The sequence below is a fragment of the Misgurnus anguillicaudatus genome, chromosome 23 (genome assembly GCF_027580225.2).
Source record: "Misgurnus anguillicaudatus chromosome 23, ASM2758022v2, whole genome shotgun sequence".
NCBI lineage: Eukaryota > Metazoa > Chordata > Actinopteri > Cypriniformes > Cobitidae > Misgurnus > Misgurnus anguillicaudatus.
This window is the reverse complement of record NC_073359.2, coordinates 1080674-1099440: the sequence shown is the minus strand read 5'-3', so window position 1 is coordinate 1099440 and position 18767 is coordinate 1080674. Positions and strand designations below refer to the sequence as shown.

Genomic DNA, 18767 nt, shown 5'->3' with positions numbered 1-18767 from the left:
CCAACTGCCATTCAGTCAGGTGCACGTAAATTTGGGCCATCTTGCACTTTGAACCATGATATTTTAAAAACCTGAATGGGATTCAATGACAAATTCATAAGGCAGAATGTGCGTCCAGTTTAGCTTCTCCTTAATAATGGAGCTAGATTCGCAACCCTGCTATGTCCTTGAATAGATTTTATTGCCGTATCTCTACTAATCTTTTATCCTTGGTCGACTTTGTGTATTAATATATACATGGCTATTCCTGATTCATTAGGGTGTGTGATTTGGTTGGCCCACCTTTCGGTTCATCGTTCACAAAGCAGTTTTATCTATTTGCTGTTGCCGTGCTGATAACACTTCTCTGGTGTCTGGTGCCCTTTTGATTTGACCTTGTGGAAACTATTTCTGTATGGGTGTTTGTGTTTATAGCCTTGTCAATGATATATAAAAAGGACCTAGTGACCAAAGACAATATCTTTGTTTGGCGGTATTCCAGAAATCTTCCCAGAATGCAATGCATCTCTGCAAATGGCCCTCTGGAGAGAGCCTATTCGTCCACTTTCCTTAAAGTTAACGTGAAATCGAAACAACCCTATTATTGTTATGTTTTTTTATGTGTCTGTATTTATTGTGAATGATTCGTGGCAATGATTCCCAATTTTCAAGCTGGCTTCAAGAAGTAAAATACAGCGAGCACAGTTTTATGTTGACTTGAAAGGTTAGTTGATTTGTGTTAAACATTAGACAAGGGAGACATGGCAATCTAATGAAAGGCTTTTGACGTGGAGTTTGCCAGAGATGGGTGACTTGCCCTACTAATGCATTATAACTATTTAAAACATTAAGTAAGTATTTTTGCTGCTTCTGGTCGTCCTTGCAAGAAAAGCACCTGACAAATTAGGTGGCTCCAGATCTTTGAGTGCCCTGCGGTAGGCTGATTCACACCAGGATGGCAGTTTCACATTATCATAGCTAAGTAAAGCTTGTCAAACATAATTATGAAGGTCACCTTGTTCCTACAGGAACTTTTCTCACCCTGCGTGAGTCTTATTGAAAGAAGTGCCATTATTTACACAATTCAAAGACTACAGACTGCATTTTTGTCTCAGTCTCTGGGTCTGAAGAGTTTGATTTGTTTTTGAAGTTCTGTATTGAAATGACTGCCTGCATCGGACAAGGAAGATAATTTCGTTAATTGAAGGAGAAATTGGATGACTAGCTATTAAACCTCAGAGAGTGCATTGTATTACCTGGATGTAAAATTGCATCCCGAGGTACTTGCCTTATTCTTTAATTTCCAGTGTCCTACGCTAAAGGTCCATAAAATAATTGCATTGCACTGACGAAATGGAAATGCTACTAAAACTTGTAGGGGCTTTTCTTTCTTAAGGGTTTTCTTTTTCTAATTTTTAATTGTTTTGTTGCCTTCACATAATTGCAGGCAGCCAAGGAGCCTCTTAAGTAAATCACAGTCAAACTCTTCGCAAACCATACTGCCATCAAAGAGAAACAGCTGACGACTGACTTTACTGAGTTTTAATCAACGGGAACATGCGTTCCCTTCCGTTTGGGAAAGCGTTGCAATTCCCTAAATTGTTTCTCTCGATTCATTTTAGCTTCATCAAATTAAAAATGCATTAGAGAGGTGTAAAGCACTGCTACCCTTGCCTGTTTTCATATCTCCAAGCGCATAGGCATCAAACGCGCATTCCCATGCAACATATCGACTGCAAATCAAGTTACACCATTTTTGTGTGCCGCTATTATTTTTTCATTTTTTTAATGTGGATGAGTATGATTGCAACATAATCCATAAAAATATTTTTCTGTGGCTTTTGAAACTTGAAACTGAGTTTTCATAATAAGCTTTAAAGACTCCCATTGTTGTAGGTGTGCATGTGGGGTCAGTTTGTCTTCCACACCCCTTTCTCAAGTATCAGGATGTTGTTGGGTCTTCCAGATCATGTTTGGACTACAGGCGTGTGCGGACCTGTGTGTTTGCAAGGGCACTTTCCTTTAAAAGGACCTGGGGTGTGTAGTGGGCCTGCTGATCACTTTTTGTTTCACTCTGTTGTTTTAATATGGATTTACCCCATACCGTTCTTTCCTGTTGTGCACCACAAAAACTCGCCCACACTCACTCCTGCATGCTATGAATTGAATTAAGCTCTGGGACGTAGGGTGGCAATCCACGCGTAAACACAATGGCTTTATGTTTATGTTTTGTGGGGTCTAAAAACCTGAAGAACGCTGTAAAGCATTTGAGAATGATGCATTGTCAAAAAGGTGATTTTTTTTTTTCCCAAGTGCTACCAGTAGTTTGTAATAACTTTTTTATTCTTGGCTCTAATATAAACTCTGGTGTACCCATTTGTAGGCATGGGCCGGTTACCGGTTTCAAGGTATACAGAGGTTTTAAAAAGTCAAGGTTTCAAAACCACTAAAATGTTCAGTGATACCTTCTCCAAGGTATGAGCTATGTTTATACCAAAATTCCTTAATCATTTAGTCTTTGTTTACATTTAATATACATTATGAAAATATTATATATATATATATTTTTTTGAAAGCATATTACAATTTAAAGGCTTTATTTTTATGTGGCATTTGAAAATAACCCATTTTAGTGTTGCAACGGCAATACCGCAAAACCGTGAAACCGTGGTATTTTTGCTCAAAGTTATCATACCGCCAGAATCTTATACTGGCCCTTGCCTACCCATTTGTTGACCAGTGATAAGCGGCTCCAGTTGTACTTAGCAATCTCATTACAGTTTAATTTCAAACTTATCTGGCTTCATTGCATTTACTACTTATGCATTAAACACTTTTTCAAAGCATATCCTAACCCCCTGGGGTCCAAAAACGTGGTGCTGCGTTTTGACGTGTTTTCTCCTTATGGCAGAATCAACTTAAAATACTTCATCGTTAATAATCATACACTTACGTGTTTGACATCATTTGAAACTGTAAAGGGTCTTCTTTAATATGTGTGCATTCACAATGTGTAAGAGTTTTTGCTGATGTTGTCAAGCAACTTTACATTATGGAAGGTCCATAACATTGAATGATCTAGGCCTAGTTGTTAGCATGTTTGGTTCAGACATGCGATTCTTAAAGAAATTGTTCACCCCAAATTGAAATTCATATAATTTATTTCATATCTCAATAGTTCTCATTAGTGTCTTGTGACCAAATATCATATTTAAAGTAGTCATAAACAAGACACGTGAGAGAAACCAAAAGGTTTCAAAATATCAGCTTGTAGCACTTTGATGTTCTTGTTTGGGTTTCAATTTTGCAAAATAAGCTAAATGCATTTTTTTCTATTAAATATCCAATCGTTGCATAAGGATGTTTTTTTTTTGGTGAACTGTTTCTTTAGGTTTTTGTAAGGAAAACTGGTTTGGTTCTAGCTCTCTTCCCTGTTTCTACAGAAGCCCTTAATATGTATTTTTTATTCAACAAATCAGCATAAAAATATTGGCTTTCAGTTCCTGTAAAATAAATCGAATCCTTGCAGTTTAACCAACATCATTCACCGCCTAGCTCGTGTAAACTGCCCAAGTCTGTGCTGCAGTCAGGACTTTCATCTTGTTGCCAGGCCTGGCTTGGTTTTCCAGTTGTGAAAAGAACTTCTTTAACCGGCTTCTATCTCCTTTTCCCTCTTGCCCGGCGGTTGCCATTAATAGAAGGCTCAGCTGTGTCAGAGGAGGGCGGGGAGAAGTACAGTGCGAAGCGGAGAAGGTCAGCTTTGAGCCGACCGGGACTTAGGCAAAAACGAGAAGTCTGATTGGCTCCTGGAGGTGTTCCAGCGGCTGCGGACATCCAGGCTGACTGCTCGCACGAACGCCGTGCTATTGACGGCACCGTATCTGAGTCATTAATCACCGCAGGCAGTCTCTTTAGGGAAAGGCTTGCTCTCTGTTACTCACTCGCCAAATGAGGACTGTGGCTGTAACCTTTGACCCTGCTGAGGGTGCATACCTCACTATAAAGGGAACAGTACTGTTAAGGGACTCCACTGAACGATACCAGGATAGCGCAAAACGTCAGTGGATGAACATTTCAGTGGCGCCGGAGCGCTTTTGGCATTTGAAGTCGTTGGGTAGCTTACTCACCACCACAGGATAGAAAGGGTTGAGGAGAATGCAATATGAGTCGACTTTTATTATTATTTAATAAGTCATGAATATTGCCTGAAAATTATATTCTGACTAAAGGAGAGGTTGCCTGCAGTTCTCTTTAATTCATTTTTATAATTTACCATTGACGCAAAATGCTTCCAAGTAGTTCCCCCAAGGCAGTTTACTTGACCTGCTTGTTTAAAAGAAATGTGCGTTTGTTAACTTTAGTAAAAATCTTTGAGATCACCTTGCCTGTGGTCATATTCTCATTTCGCAGCTTGAAACGTTCAAACTGAAGATTGTGGACTGAAGTTTGTCGAGCTTCACTTTTGAAATCTTTAAATAGGCCTGACGTCACCTTGTCCATGTTAGGTTACTGGGATTTCAGTTGTTGATGTTTATTTATATCAGGTTCTTTAGATCGTGGTTTGTGGTTTGAGTTGTCGGTTCATTTATATTTTAAAGCAGTCAGTGCAGAGTTGTGTGCGTTCACTGTAGTAAACATGTTTTTATGGCAGTCTTGCATCAAATTTTCCTACATATTTTTCTGTTTACAGCAGAAATGCCTTTGCAACCCCCCTTACCAAATCCAGAATATTGTGCAGTAAAAGAAACTAGGGCTGCACAATTAATCGAAAAAACGAATCTTGATAACAATTACATTATTGGGCAACGCCTCATTTATAGCTGTCAATTAGAGCTCAGTTTTGGTCGTTTTGGCAGTATGTCTTGGCACCAAATACAGTGGTGAATCTGAGATTTTATATTCCATAATTATTTGTTATTTACATTACGTTACATTACATTATTTTAATTTTATATATTTTGAATTTACTATGCAGCTGCTTTACAGAAAGTTTTAAAGCATTAAAAATGTAAACGTCAATTTTATTTATATAGCACTTTTCACAATTGTTAATTGTTTCAAAGCAGCTTTACATGAATAGATATGGGGAAAACACTGAATAATCGATAGATAATATAAGAAGTAAAGTGAGCATAGTAATAATGTAACGTATAAAGTAAAGTGTTAAGTCAAGCCAATGTTGGCTGACTCTCCCGGGGATGAAAAAAACCCTAGGAGAAAAACCCTGTGGGAAAACTCCTAGGAGGAGAAAAACCCTTGAGAGAGATACATATATATTTATAAACACGATAGGGACATGAAACGGGTAAGCGGATTAAAAATATCAAGGTGAATAATCGTCAATTATGATTTTTATCATAATCTAGTAACCCTACTGCACGTTATTGAATAAAAATGTGATAACTTTTGCGATGGATGGTATGCAATACACAATAATACATTAAGTTTGTAAAATCAGTTTAAATTATTCAAGAAACATACATGTTTTACATTCTTTCTGATCGTTGATCATCTTGTAAAAGTCAAAGCACACACAAGCACTCGTCACTTTGCAAAAACTTTGATTATGTAACCTCTGGAAGAAGTTTTCGTCACTTTATTTACAGTGTCTGTGTAATTATATAATTAGATACTAAGTAATATATAAAGTAAAAACGTGTACTTACTATAGGGTTAGGGTTAGGATAAGGGTTTGATTTAGGGATAGTTGCATGTAATTATGCATAATTAAATGTTATTACTATAGTAAGTACATGTAACTTGTGTACCAAAGACACTGTAAAATAAAGCGTTACTGAAGTTTTCAGTTATTGCAAACTATATCAATATGCATATTGTCATACGCAACTCTGCAATAATTTTACTATATTATGCAGCCCTACAAGACTGTTTGTTCATTTGTACTATTTAATTGACGTTTAAATGACAATGCACTAGATGAGTAAGATGTTAACATGGAAGCTATTCTGGCTGATTTAGCAATTAATTTGTTCAGTAATGAATGGTTTGTGAGAGTTTTACACTTCATTGAAAATCCAGGTCTTTACAGTAACTTGCTCTCGAATCGGACTGCACCCGCCACACTTTGTGTTTACTTTAGTGTGCAGTCAGCAATCACAATAGTGAGACGTGTTGTCTGTTTAATGTCTTTGTATTATTTCATGGTACCCGGCCTTTATCTCATCAAATTAAATTCAAACTGCAGAGCCACAACTCGGTTAGAATATAATTGCTTTTGCTATGGTGCTGTAGATTCGGCAGTGACGCATGGCAATGTATTCATGAAACTGCTCCAAGTTAGGATAGGAAAAGAGGGTGTGCAGGACTAGTTTACCCAGATGGAGAGGAGTAAAATATTAACTATGAATTCCAATTTGGTGAGTGTTTTTCTTTGGAAAATAAAATACTAGGTAAATGAATTCAATTATTTTTGTGATAGACCAGATAATGAAAATGTGCCGTTGGACTATTCCAGCAAGAAACCTTGGTTCATTTTTCAAAGGTGAAGGGTATGGGTAAACAATGGCGACTTGCTTCGACTGGAACGCATGACTCAATGCCTTTTATAATCTTGTCCAATAGCACAGGCCCCCGTAGGGTGATGGACAAGGCAAGTCACCATGGTACTGGGGCAAAGGGCATGCTCCCGCCTTTCCAAATCCACTGCATTCTGCAAAATGATTACTGCTTGCCCTCTCCCCCAACCTACATACATCCCTGTCAAATTCTAATCTTCCAAAGCATCCAATGGACTGTTTCAGAGCCCATACACAATGGCCCTCTGTAGTTGTGCTGGCATATAGGGGCTTTCAAGATTCTCTTTTTTTTTCACCGATGAAATGATTTTCATTCCCTCTTTAGAGCTGTGGAATCAGAAAGGTTCATTTCAAAGGCTTTTCGGGTCACGTTTGACTGCTGAAAGGGCCCGAGTGTACCGCCGGTAAGCCTGGCGGCAGGGTTCCTGTGACCAATGCAGCGTCTTGTGTCGGCCTGATCAAGGTAGGATTGCTGTGATAGGTCTTTTTTTCCACCTTTTTGTGAGTGGCCCTCCATTCCTGAGAACTGAAAGGGCGTCTTTATCTGTGACCGGAGATGAGGTTTAAGTTCTCTCATGTACCTGCCAGTTCCATCAGGCTCTTTGTGAACGCTCAACAGTGGGACTGTAGTGGAAAGCATGGAAGAGGGTCATGTCACCGACTGTACCTCAAGCCGTACCTGTCAACTTCAATGATCTGCGATAAGACTTCAGGCATTCTGCAGACCTCCAGGCTAAGCCACCTTAAAAAAAATCTTGTTAAATGGTGAATGGGTTTGCAGAAGATGGTGGAGTCTTCATCTTTACGCTTAAAAATAGATTGATTTAACACTTTTAAAATATGATTTAGCGGTGTTTAGCCCACATATTTGACTGGTATTGTAAACAGAACTGTCTGTAATGTTTAAAGAGCAAGATTTAGTTTCACTTGAGAAGGTCCAGGTGCTTCAATGTTATCATTTGAAATCATCATATTGCTTTGCAACCTTGATCATAGTGCATTGGTTATAAGAATCATTTGTTCATCAATCACACATAATGTATGTTGATTGTGATCGTGATCGATTGATGATTAGTTCTTTTAATTGAGAGGCACAACTTTTGTCGCCAGAGTGCCCATGTTGAGCATTGCACTGTCCCATATTAGTAATAGCAGTGCAGAAACTAACTTGTTATTATATGCAATATCTTTGATGTAACCCACTCCTAGCTACAAAGACAGACAATTTCTTTGGAATAATGAGCACAAATAATTCACAATAAGACTTGCAACATAAATTAAAGTCAGTAGTGTACGCTTTGATTTTGTGACTTTGGTATTTGAAACTGGGAAAACAGACCTTTTTCTCCTATTAAAATCTGAGTAGCAATATTTTGGCAGATTTATTTGTTTGCTTGGGGCAGTGAAGTACATCAGCAGCTCTGTGATGAGTTCTCGGCTTGCATAATAAAAGTTTCTTTTTAAACCCAACAATTCAAGACTCTTTCTGAATAAAGTCTGCGGAACTTAGCTTGAGAGCTGTACCAATTTAAGTTGGTCACTAAATCCCAACGACTCTGTCTGTGGTGACTTGAAATGAATAGCTGAACGGATCGAATTTAGATTTTCTTTTATCTGAAAATCTATAGAGGAACCGGCCCAGGTGATTGTCAGCCTTTGATGATCCTTGGCTTGAAAACTGTTGAGCAAGTCTCTGATGTTTTGTTATCCATTCTTAGAGATTCCAGCTGTACATTACTATTCTGGACAGGGTCAGAACCCCAAAAACACACCTTATGCATGTTTTTCAACCTTAGGATGTTTTTGTTTTCTGTAGTAATTCTGTTTTTCCATTGACCATGTGTGTTTAATTTTCTTTCGGTGTCTTTTTTAACAATCTAAGACTCTGTTTTGCCAGCGTCTGGAGGAGAAGGCAAATAAACCCAGCTTCGAAAACAGACGTTGATTGTTTGATCATTGTTGTAGGAATAACCTTCCCGCTGGTTTTAAGTATGAAACGCCGACAGATAGCTGGGTGAGTCCTACCTATAATGTTGACGTTTCCTACAAAGATGTTCCTCTGAAGAAGCCACTCGTGAGCCCCTGCTAGAGATGGAGAGCGTGAGAGACCGCCTGAGCTTTCTTGTTTCCGTTCATGGGTTGACTCTATAGAGAGGTTCTCTGGGGAAATCATCTGCCATTGTATGCTGCTGCTCCCTCTTCACATGCATAAGATCTGCAGCCCACCCTGCACTAAACCCCATCCCTTTTCCACTCAAGCTTTCTCCTCCTCATCCTCTCTGAATGAAAGACTGCATGAATAACAAACCCCTAGAGTGTATAGAGAGCCCCCCATGAGACAATTCAGATGGTACGCATTCCTCTGAAGTGTTTGAACCGACTGGTCATTCTGGACTGACCCCTGCTTTCAACGCATTTCTTTTGTTCCTTATGGAGCCATTTGGTCTTCCTGTACTTTTTACGCATGTGCACTTTTTATAGCATATCTATATCCATTTGTTTAGGTTTTCTTAAAATTGAGAACAAATACAAATCAAAGTTTTGCAACCTGTTAGCCTGGTCCAACCAGACTTTCATACAATCATTTCATTTGTACAGAGAGTCTGGCCACCCTCCTTTGCAAAGCGTTACTTCCGTTAAGGAGGGTCCTCTGTTGAAGTTTAAAACTATTGGATCTGCCCACTCAGAGTCACCCTGAATCTGCCATAACCAATCGCTAACGTTTGGTCATGATGTATGTCATGCGCCGAAACCGGCCGGAAACAACAAGTCCAAATGATCAGACCAACAAAACTTAGCAAACATTGTTCTTGCTCCGGCTTTAACTTCTGTATATTCGGCAGTTTTGCTACAACGGACCGAATAACTTTTCTCATGTCTTTCTCCGCTGCCATTACTGAACTACAACTCAAGCTGACGCACGACGCACGACCTCAACGTCATAGTTTTTAGCCACCCCCCTCTGTTCCCTGATTGGACCTGCTGATTTTTCTGCAACTTCTTTCAGAAGTCAGAAATGAATCAAGCATAACATTCAACCATTAAAATGTATTTTCTATTAAGACTAAGTAAATAACTGTAATTGGTGCGCTTGCGGCATTCTGAATAGTTGAAATGTTTTAACTGTTTTCGGTGCGGACACGCCTGGAACAAATGAGTGCGTCGCACCGTGTGCAGGCCACAACCGTGTCGCTTACATTGTGAGCGTGCATACCGCGCGGCCACATTTGAAATCACGAACTTGAGTGCGCAAAAGACGCAAAATGTGTATCGCCGCTTATACTGCAGGTGTGCCTTATTTTCAAATAATTCAAAGTACCGGTGTCAGTTATTCTGCTTATACCACGGTTACCACAGACATTGCTCTGATGGTTATTTTAAGGTATTTGACAAGTCATATGCGTGTTTATTGAAAAGTAATGCATACCCATGGATAGGGCTTTCACAATTACGAAATTTGGCTGACGGTTAATTGTTTAATAAATTGTGGCGATTATGACGATTAATTGCCTGTTTATTGCTTTGAAATTTAATTCTCTCTTTTTTTGATTGTGAAACAAGTTTCGCTGATTGCTGTGATTATTTGAATTAAATATTTTGCAAGGTTTATCTGGCAGTAAATATTTATACACAACACATTTTTAAAAGTAATCTGATACTGTCTCGTTGATACAGGCGCTGCAGCTCCCCCTTGTGTTTTTTAGAGAGATATGCAATCATTGTGGTGAATTGCAATGAGACGATTATTTAATCATTGTGACAGCCCTTCCCCTGGAGCATTCAACAGGCCCGCGTTATAAAAACATACATTTTTTTTGTAATTACCAGTACTGTTGCACAAACCTTACATTGGGTGGTGTAATTTGTTAAAAACTGTATGTTTGTATTTAAATGTTTTATTGAAAGTCATAAATATGTTAATGTAACATGTCGAAAGTCAAATTTTTTTGTGGACTTCATGTTGCTTCATAAACAAGAAAAAACGGGTATTAAAAACATCAAACTTTACCACATAGCCTTTATAGCCTCCTGTATAGCTCATTATAGAGCATAGAGCATTGTGTAAGCAGCACAAAGATGATGGGTTCAAACCCAGGGAACACACATACGGACAAAAATGTTTAGTTTGTATTCACTGTCACTTTGGATAAAAGCATCTGGCAAATGCATAAATGTAAACTATGTACATTTGGTTATTAAAATAATACTTTTCATAATATTCTCTATTTTTGTAATGGTTGCTATGAAAAATTGTTAGTAGGACAAGTAAGTCATATCTATTGGTCGAGCCAGCAGGAAAAATTCTTATTGTTGAACCCTGACAAAGAGGCATAGAGAAAGCTACGGTATGTCAGGAGAAAAGCAAGAGAAAGCTGTGAATGGTAATCAGATTAGTCTTGATCCACCTGGGTGTGTGTGTATGGGTAAGAAACCAGTGTGAAACATTGACGCTGCCAGGGACCAAAAAAATAAGATCTGGTTTATACCATTAACTTGAGGTGATTTACGGTTCTGTTGTGATACGTCACGGATGCCTCTGTCAGACAGTCATCTTGTTTGGCTATTTAAATGCTTGCTAATGAATTCCTCTTTTCTCTTTCTCACCACAGGTCTTCGAGACAGCCCTTAAACTATGGGATTTCAGATCTACTGAGGGCACTTTCACAAAAGGAGGGAAGAGGGGCCGACATCCAGAACAAAACGAAAGGATTGAGGTTTTGAAAAGAGGATCAGTACTTTCGGACACAGCGGGGTGCATGCTGGCCCCTCAACTGGACGACCTCTTTTGTGCGAGAGAGAGAAAATAAAAGCAGGCATGCGCAATAAACTCAGAAGGTTCCGGGACGCGGACCGCCCCATGCTGGGGGACAGGACCGATTTGGTGCTTTTGACTGTATTGGTGCTTTTGGTAGCGGATGTGCGGGCATCCTGGGACCAGAACCCCGTGGAGGTTCTCGGCGATGTGGGGCAGCTCGAGGCATCTATGCACTCCTCCGTGCTGTCGGACCTTCGTGAGGCGGAAGCGGCCATGTCGCAGCCCAGCGGCTTGCCGGATTCCTCGGCGGTGGTGGGCAGGGTTTTCCAAATGCAGGTGCCCATCAAAGCCAAGGACTCTAAGAGCAAAATTAAGGTGAGAGACGTTTCTTTCAAAGCACATGGGTTTCTGAAATGTCTTGCAAATGTATGCAAACAAATTTGTCTTCTAGTACCCAGCGGCTCGTCCCTGGTATATCAGATAGGGCCGCATCTACACTCCCCAGCCAGTTTATTGAGTCTGTGTGAGATGATTTGACTTTGCCCCAAGCACTGCTAAAATCTTATTCTCATACGCTTTCCTTATGACTGATGGAGCATAAAATGTGGTGGTCCCTGTAATACTGCAATACTACTTGCAAACACGTGGTCTGCATGCATGATGGGACAGAGCTGCAGCGAGACGCATACACGGATGCATTGCATTTAGATCAACTTGATGTACGTGGGTACGTGCATGTATTTGTTTGTTTATCCTGTCAGGACATTATTTGATGTATAAAACAAGGTTGCTTTTCTTAAAAATACAACGCCGGAATGACCAGGTGTCTTTTGCTGACCACCCAGCAATTGCTTTTATTCACCAGTCCGTGTTAGCTGTTGTTAAAAGCATGACCCCTGCCCTTTTCTGTTCATTGTGTTCTTCTGTCCCATCTCAATGTTGGGCGGTACTCCCAGGCCTGCTGTGTAATCCTACATTCACTGGATCATTTCTGCCCTGTCAAGCGCATTTTTAAGTTGCAACCACAAGCCCCTTTGTGCACTTTCGGAAAATGTGTCTTGACAGCTGTGCCAAAGAATCTAACGCCCAGCAGTTAAAGCTGCCCACAGCTGTTCCCTTCTATAACCATTCAGACCTGTCCGGACCAATAGCCCACAATGAATTTCGACTTTCACACTCCGTTTAGATTCAACTTTGCTAACTATAAATAATTTTGTGCTCTCAGAAGCTAGCGAGTAAGCTATGAATTATGCTTACCACGGCAAGGATTTATTAAAATCTGAAATTGCATACTGCGACAGTAGGTATGAATTTGATGACGTACCCACTCGTCGGCCTTTAAAACTGAAGGTACGAATATGGATAGTATGAATAGGCCTGTCACAATGATTAAATAATCGTATTATTGCGATTGATTTCAGATCACCGCAATGATTGCATATATTTCTAAAAACACAAGGGGGAGCTGCAGCGCCTGTATAAACGAGAGGGTATCAGATGGCGCTCCTTGACTGACAATCTAACGCGATAGATTACAAAGCCATTTAATACAGTCGAAAAACTGCATTTAAAGAAATGGCAAAGCAGTATGAATTGCCAGGTAAAACATACATTTACAAAACGGATATTCCAAGTTTAGGGAAGGTTTTTTTTTTTAAGTTTTTGAAAGATATATTAATTAAATAATTACTTTTAAATATGTGTTATGTGCATTAATCAGTCCTTCTAGAAAAACACAGTTTTTTTGTGATTGTTGCGGGCAAAAATCCTTGATCTTTTCTTAAAAAATGCGATGGAATAGGCGGGGTATTTATGCAATGAAATTGCGTGAACTTGCAAAAATTTGCACGAAATGTTTACTGCCAGGTGAACTTTGCAAAATATTTCATTTAAATAATCACAACAATGTGTGAAAATAATTTCATGAACAAACAAAATATTTATGAGAATTAAATGTCAAAGCAATAAAACAGGTGATTAATTGTTATAAATATCACATTTATTAGACAATTAACCGTCAAGCAAATTTCATCATTGTGACAGCGCTAAGTATGAATGAATTTAGACGTACTACATCCGCCATGTTGATGCGTCATCACGTGACATACGTCATCATAACAAAAAGTTACTTGTTTAACGTCTTTTCAGTTAACGACTGTTAACTTGTCTAAACAAGGGATAGCTGTTTAATATATGTATTTGCATTTGAATAAAGTTGCGTCAGCGCACACAGGATAGTAGAGTAGTTTAGGATTGTTCATCATTGAATGAACACTTTGGGATCTTGCCGGAAGCAGTAGGTCATCCAGGTACTGTTTTTCGAATACTATGAATTCGGACTTACTACTCCCAACGCCTACTATAAAATATGGAAGTAGACGGTTTAGGACGCGTAGGTTTTTATTTTTTCAGCAGAAAATGTGAGTTAGTGCCATGTTGTTGTGATTTTCATGCCAGGATGTTGCTGTTCCAGGTCATATTTATCGTATGCTCTTTATAGGTGGTAATTATCGTCCATAGTCCAAAAAGTCTTCGGGTTGCTTTTCTGGTTGCTTAAAATATTATGATAGTATTATATCATTTGTTTTGTTTGTACATTTAGGTTTTAACACCCTGAATATGTACAGTAATGATGCTTGGCTTGGCAAACCCCACTAAGCTTCACGTTTTATTGCTTAATATGAATCCTGCATTTTACAAGCGTTTCTAATGGGCATAGTTTGGGGTGGTTTTAAAACCTTGGCACATAATAATCTTGTCGAGTCAGTCAAGTTCTCTGGTTTTGTTCACACCACGCACATCACTACGATTTCCACGAAACACTCGGACCTCAGATATTCGTAAATAACTGGCTGTGCGAAAGACCCTTTGAAGTCACTGACCTACTTCATGCTTTTACATTTCTCGCTTCGTTCTTATCAAAAGGAACCGAGGGGATACACTTAAAAGAGAAAAGCAAAGCTCATCTTAAAAACACCCCCCCCCCCCCCCCGTCCAGTTTTGAGCATAAATAGGCTCTAGTCTTAAACGTCAAAGCCAACAGACTAACGCTGAAGCATCTCTGGAGTTATAATAAATAGAGGCAGATGTTTCTGTTGCCGCTAATGTCGTCTCTGTTTGAACAAGAGAATCAGTGAGCGTCTCTCTCCCTCTCTCTATATATGCCTTTTATTTCCCTGAATTCCTCTCCCGCTCGTCCGTGACGGTAGGAATCTTCGTCTTCTCCTGCCCCTCCCTTTTTTCAGCACACAGACTGGCACTGAAACCTAATTAGCTTCGGCAGCGAGGCAATGGAAAAGTCGTATTCCTGCAGCCGATAATAAAACGGCTTCGGAAATTTGGACTCGCTTTATGTTGATGTGCAGATGTAAGTAGCTCGACATAGCTCTCATATTTGCTTTTTCTTTTTTACGAGACGGTCTGCATAGCAACCAGCTTTTCCTGGGGTAGTGCCGTCACGAGATAGGATTACTTTGCCGCACCACTGGCCAGTTCCAGACTCTCCGCATGGCTGTCATTTTCTAAAACAAGGTCCTGTCACAGTTTAGTTTGGTCGTGAAACAAAGGGTACAAAACGCAGATTGTGTGAATGAATCGACCTGCTGTGTGCTTTGGTTTATGTCCACTAGAGGGCAGTTAGGGGTTGACTAGTTAAGTGTCCTTGACTGTTCTCCTTGTGATTGTTTCAGGAAATGGAGCTCTGAGGATTTGCGCCGTATACTCTTTATACATTTTATCGATCCCTCTTTCTTTGCCACCCTTACTCTCTAGGCCCACATGTTAAAATCAAATGCATACACAAGTCCACCTGTCTGGATGACACAGCGGTCTGAGCAGCTGTAATTTTGTCCCAATAACAATCCAAGATAAGAACACTGCTTGCCATTCATGAGTTTTATCTTTTCTTGCAAAATATATTTTCCCCGTCCTGCACATTGACAGGTATTTTTTTTCGTTCATGCTTGTTCCACAGCATGGATCAAAAGCTGACATCGCCTTCTCGTCGAATAGCAATTTAAAGTTTTATTATAAACAAACAGCAGCTCTCCCGCTGAGCCTTTATTCGGTTTTCTTTCACTTTGAAAAATGTCAGCACATAGAATTGGCATTCATTTGATAACTTTCATTTACCAAGATGAAAGTAGTGGAAATGGGCTGCCGTCAGCCACTTGAAGTCTGTTTTGATTTCGCAGATGCACCTTTCACAAATCCCTCTCTCGGGCGACCCAAACACACCCCACATTTTCCTAGTAATTTTCGGCTACGAAATGGGTCACGTTCCACAGTCGGCTCAAAACGGCTATGGGTTATTTTCAAAGATTTGTCAAAATTAGAAATCCAAATGCAGCACTGCTCAAAATGTGACGTCTCTTTATATATATATATATATAAAAAGCAAATGTATAGCCATGATGGAGTTTAAGCATTGGAAGACTGTATTTCTTGTAAACATCTGCCTGGCCAAACTAAAGCTCTTCCCCTTCAAATTTTCCAAGCCAGTTCACTCCCTCTTGCCTTTGTCTCTTTTCCTCTCTCTTAATATCACAAAGACATGCCTGAGCCTACTCCTTCAGAACTGTGAATCTTATCTTTTCAGCTGTCTTCATAACCCAACAATGGGATCTTTTCTTCTGGCAGTCTCCCCCGCAAGTGTGCCTTAACAATGGGCGGCTTTATTCGCCCCACGACAAAGTGAGTTTCGATTCATCCATGTAATTCCTTCATTTCAGGGAGGAAAAGTTTATTCTTCTCATTAGACCACCTTAGATTTTAATATTACAATCATATTACAGGAATTAGAAGTCCTACTGTTTGTTAAATGAGACACAGCCTTGTTTTGGGGATGTGGATAAGAAATATACCTTCTAATTTACCTGTACATGGCATTCGGTTTCATCCTAACAGGCTTGTTTGTAACTCCCTGACTAACTAAATCCTCCTTTGCCTTTTCATTCTGTAGTTAAGTCATGATAAACATGCCTTCGGTGCAAGTTATACCGTCTTTAGTGTGGGTTGTATGAATCATCACTATGGAAACTGTGTGGTTTCCTAAATGTCAGTGTGTGTGGTAGTGTGCTGTTTTTTTTTTTTTCCGATGATCCCGTTCTAGTTTCAAAGGGCAGCGTTGAGGACTTGGCGTAACTCGTTTTGTACTAAATTTAGGATTAAAGTGGCAGCATGGCGTCACTGGCATATTTCTTGTTTTAGGGGTTGTATCAGTTACACTGTATTTAAGGTGTTTTGAACCAATGGGATTTATCTTAGGATGAATCCTGCAGTGGTGTTTGGTAACAGCAATGTTAAACATGAGAATAGATTTAGTTTCTGTATTTTAAGGCAACGTTTCACCCCAATGTCTTTGCAAACCTTCATGAGGCACAGAGCAGATTTGTAGGAATAAAGAGGTATAGGGACAGATGAATCTACTTGTAAAAATACATTTTATAACATGGCCTTCGACTTGAAATATGAATGATGCCTTTATGCTATTACTTGTTCCTCTTCATTCTTATTTGCACTTTTGCATTTTAGACTAGTATAACATGATATATTCCAATATGTAATCAATATGTATTCAAATTTTGCAAAAATAATTAACCAATGGCCTTTTTTTAATTTCTGTAGTCACTTTGGGTTTTCTATACACCTTACACGTCTAACACATCTTGGCATACTATATTAAAATATGCAGACATTGAGACTTGAAAACTATTGTTGATTTCGGTGTACATAATATTTATAATATAAATACTATTTACAATGTATTTGTCAAACAAATTTTCAATGGCTTTAAATGAAAACACAATTGTTTTTCAATATTTTACTATGTTCTTACCTCAACTTAGATGAATTAATACATGCTTATCTTTTTCAATGCATGCACTTTTAATCCTTGTACAGCGCTTCTTGAATGTGTTAGCATTTAGCCTAGCCCTATTCATTCCTATGGATCCAAACAAAAGTTTTATTTTGTGCCATCATACTAAGTTGTGTAACTACTCATGTAACAGTCTTTAAATAAAGAAAATTTGGAAGTGTTTGGTGGCTTCTAAAATCATCCCTGTTTGGATCCTAAGGAATGACTGGGGCTAGGCTAAATGCTAACACATTTACAATGCGCTGTACAAAGATTAAAAGTGCATGCATTGAAAAAGATAGGTATGTATTGATTCATCTAGGTTGAGGTAAGAACATTGTAAACTATTGAAAAACTGTGTTGTTTTCCTTTAAAGGGGACATTTCACAAGACTTTAAGATGTCAAATAAATCTTTGGTGTCCACGGAGTACGTATGTGAAGTTTTAGCTGAAAATACCATACAGATAATTTATTATAACATGTTGAAATTGTCACTTTGTAGGTGTGAGAGCTTTTGGGTGTGTCCTTTAAAATGCAAATGAGCTGATCTCCACACTAAATGGCAGTGCAGATTATGGGACGTTTTTATCCCCTTCTGACATCACAAGGGGAGCCAAATTAAAATAAGCTATTTTTTCACATGCTTTCAGAAAATGGTTTACCAAAACTAAGTTACTGGTTTGATCTTTGTCACATGTTCTAGGTTGATACAAGCACTGGGGACCCAATTATTGCACTTTAACATGGAAAAAGTCAGATTTTCATGATATGTTCTATTTAAAAGACTTGGGGAGCAGTTTCCCAGACAGGGTTTAGATTACCACAGGACTAGGTCTTTGTTATATTAGGACATTTAAGTAGTTTTAAAAAACCTACCTTACAAAAAAACCATATCAGTGACATTGTTTTGTCGCAAGATGCATATGTTAAGATATGTCAGTTCAGGTTGTTTTTAAAATTAAGGCAACTCAAACATGCATTTTAGTCTGCGACTAAGATGAACCCTGTCTGGAAAACCACTCCTTGGAGTACAGTATACCTGTTGTATGATTTGTTTTTAAGGATGCTTCTTTATTATTTTTGCTTCCTCGTTTGCTGTTATTTAGAAACAAACCGCTTGCATATCCTGCGTTAAGTGATCCATGAAGGAATAACTTTTGGAAAACATCACGACTGAGTAAAAAGCAAACTTTCTATTTTTGTGTGAAGCCTTAAAATACTGCAGTTCTTTGCCAGTCGCGTACCATTTGAAGTGCAGCAATGTTGGTGTTTTAAGCACACTATCAATCAACAGGACTACAGATCAGACTATAATTAGACTCCCACCTGAATTATTAACGTCTCTCGAACCTATCAAATAGGTTCACGATCAAATGTGCACGCATGCTCTGACTGGCTGATGAGAACATTAAAAAGCAGCAGAGGGAAAGGTGTGGTGCTGGTGGATTTTCTGAAACCTTTGAAGCCTGTCAATTAAAATATATAAAGCCCATCTGCTAATGCCCCATTCCCTTAGTGACAACTGTGTACTGGTTAGAATTTTATTGACCTAACCACTGAGCACAATGTCAGAAAGATGACATTGAAGTGACTGTAGACTAAGGCTGACAGTTCTTAACTGTTTAATCAATCAAATAG

At 39.0% G+C, this 18767-nt stretch overlaps 1 protein-coding gene across 2 annotated transcripts in view; it reads left to right on the top strand.

Annotated features, from left to right (window-relative positions):
- Nucleotides 1–18767, top strand: part of LOC129452803 (dystroglycan 1) — a 35822-nt gene that overhangs the window by 10959 nt on the left and 6096 nt on the right. For both annotated transcript variants that reach the window (XM_073862102.1, XM_055216830.2), the window contains exon 2: nucleotides 11126–11646. In XM_073862102.1, coding sequence (XP_073718203.1) covers nucleotides 11332–11646 — 315 coding nt within the window. In that variant the 5' untranslated portion in view covers nucleotides 11126–11331. The remainder of the gene's footprint in view (nucleotides 1–11125; nucleotides 11647–18767) is intronic.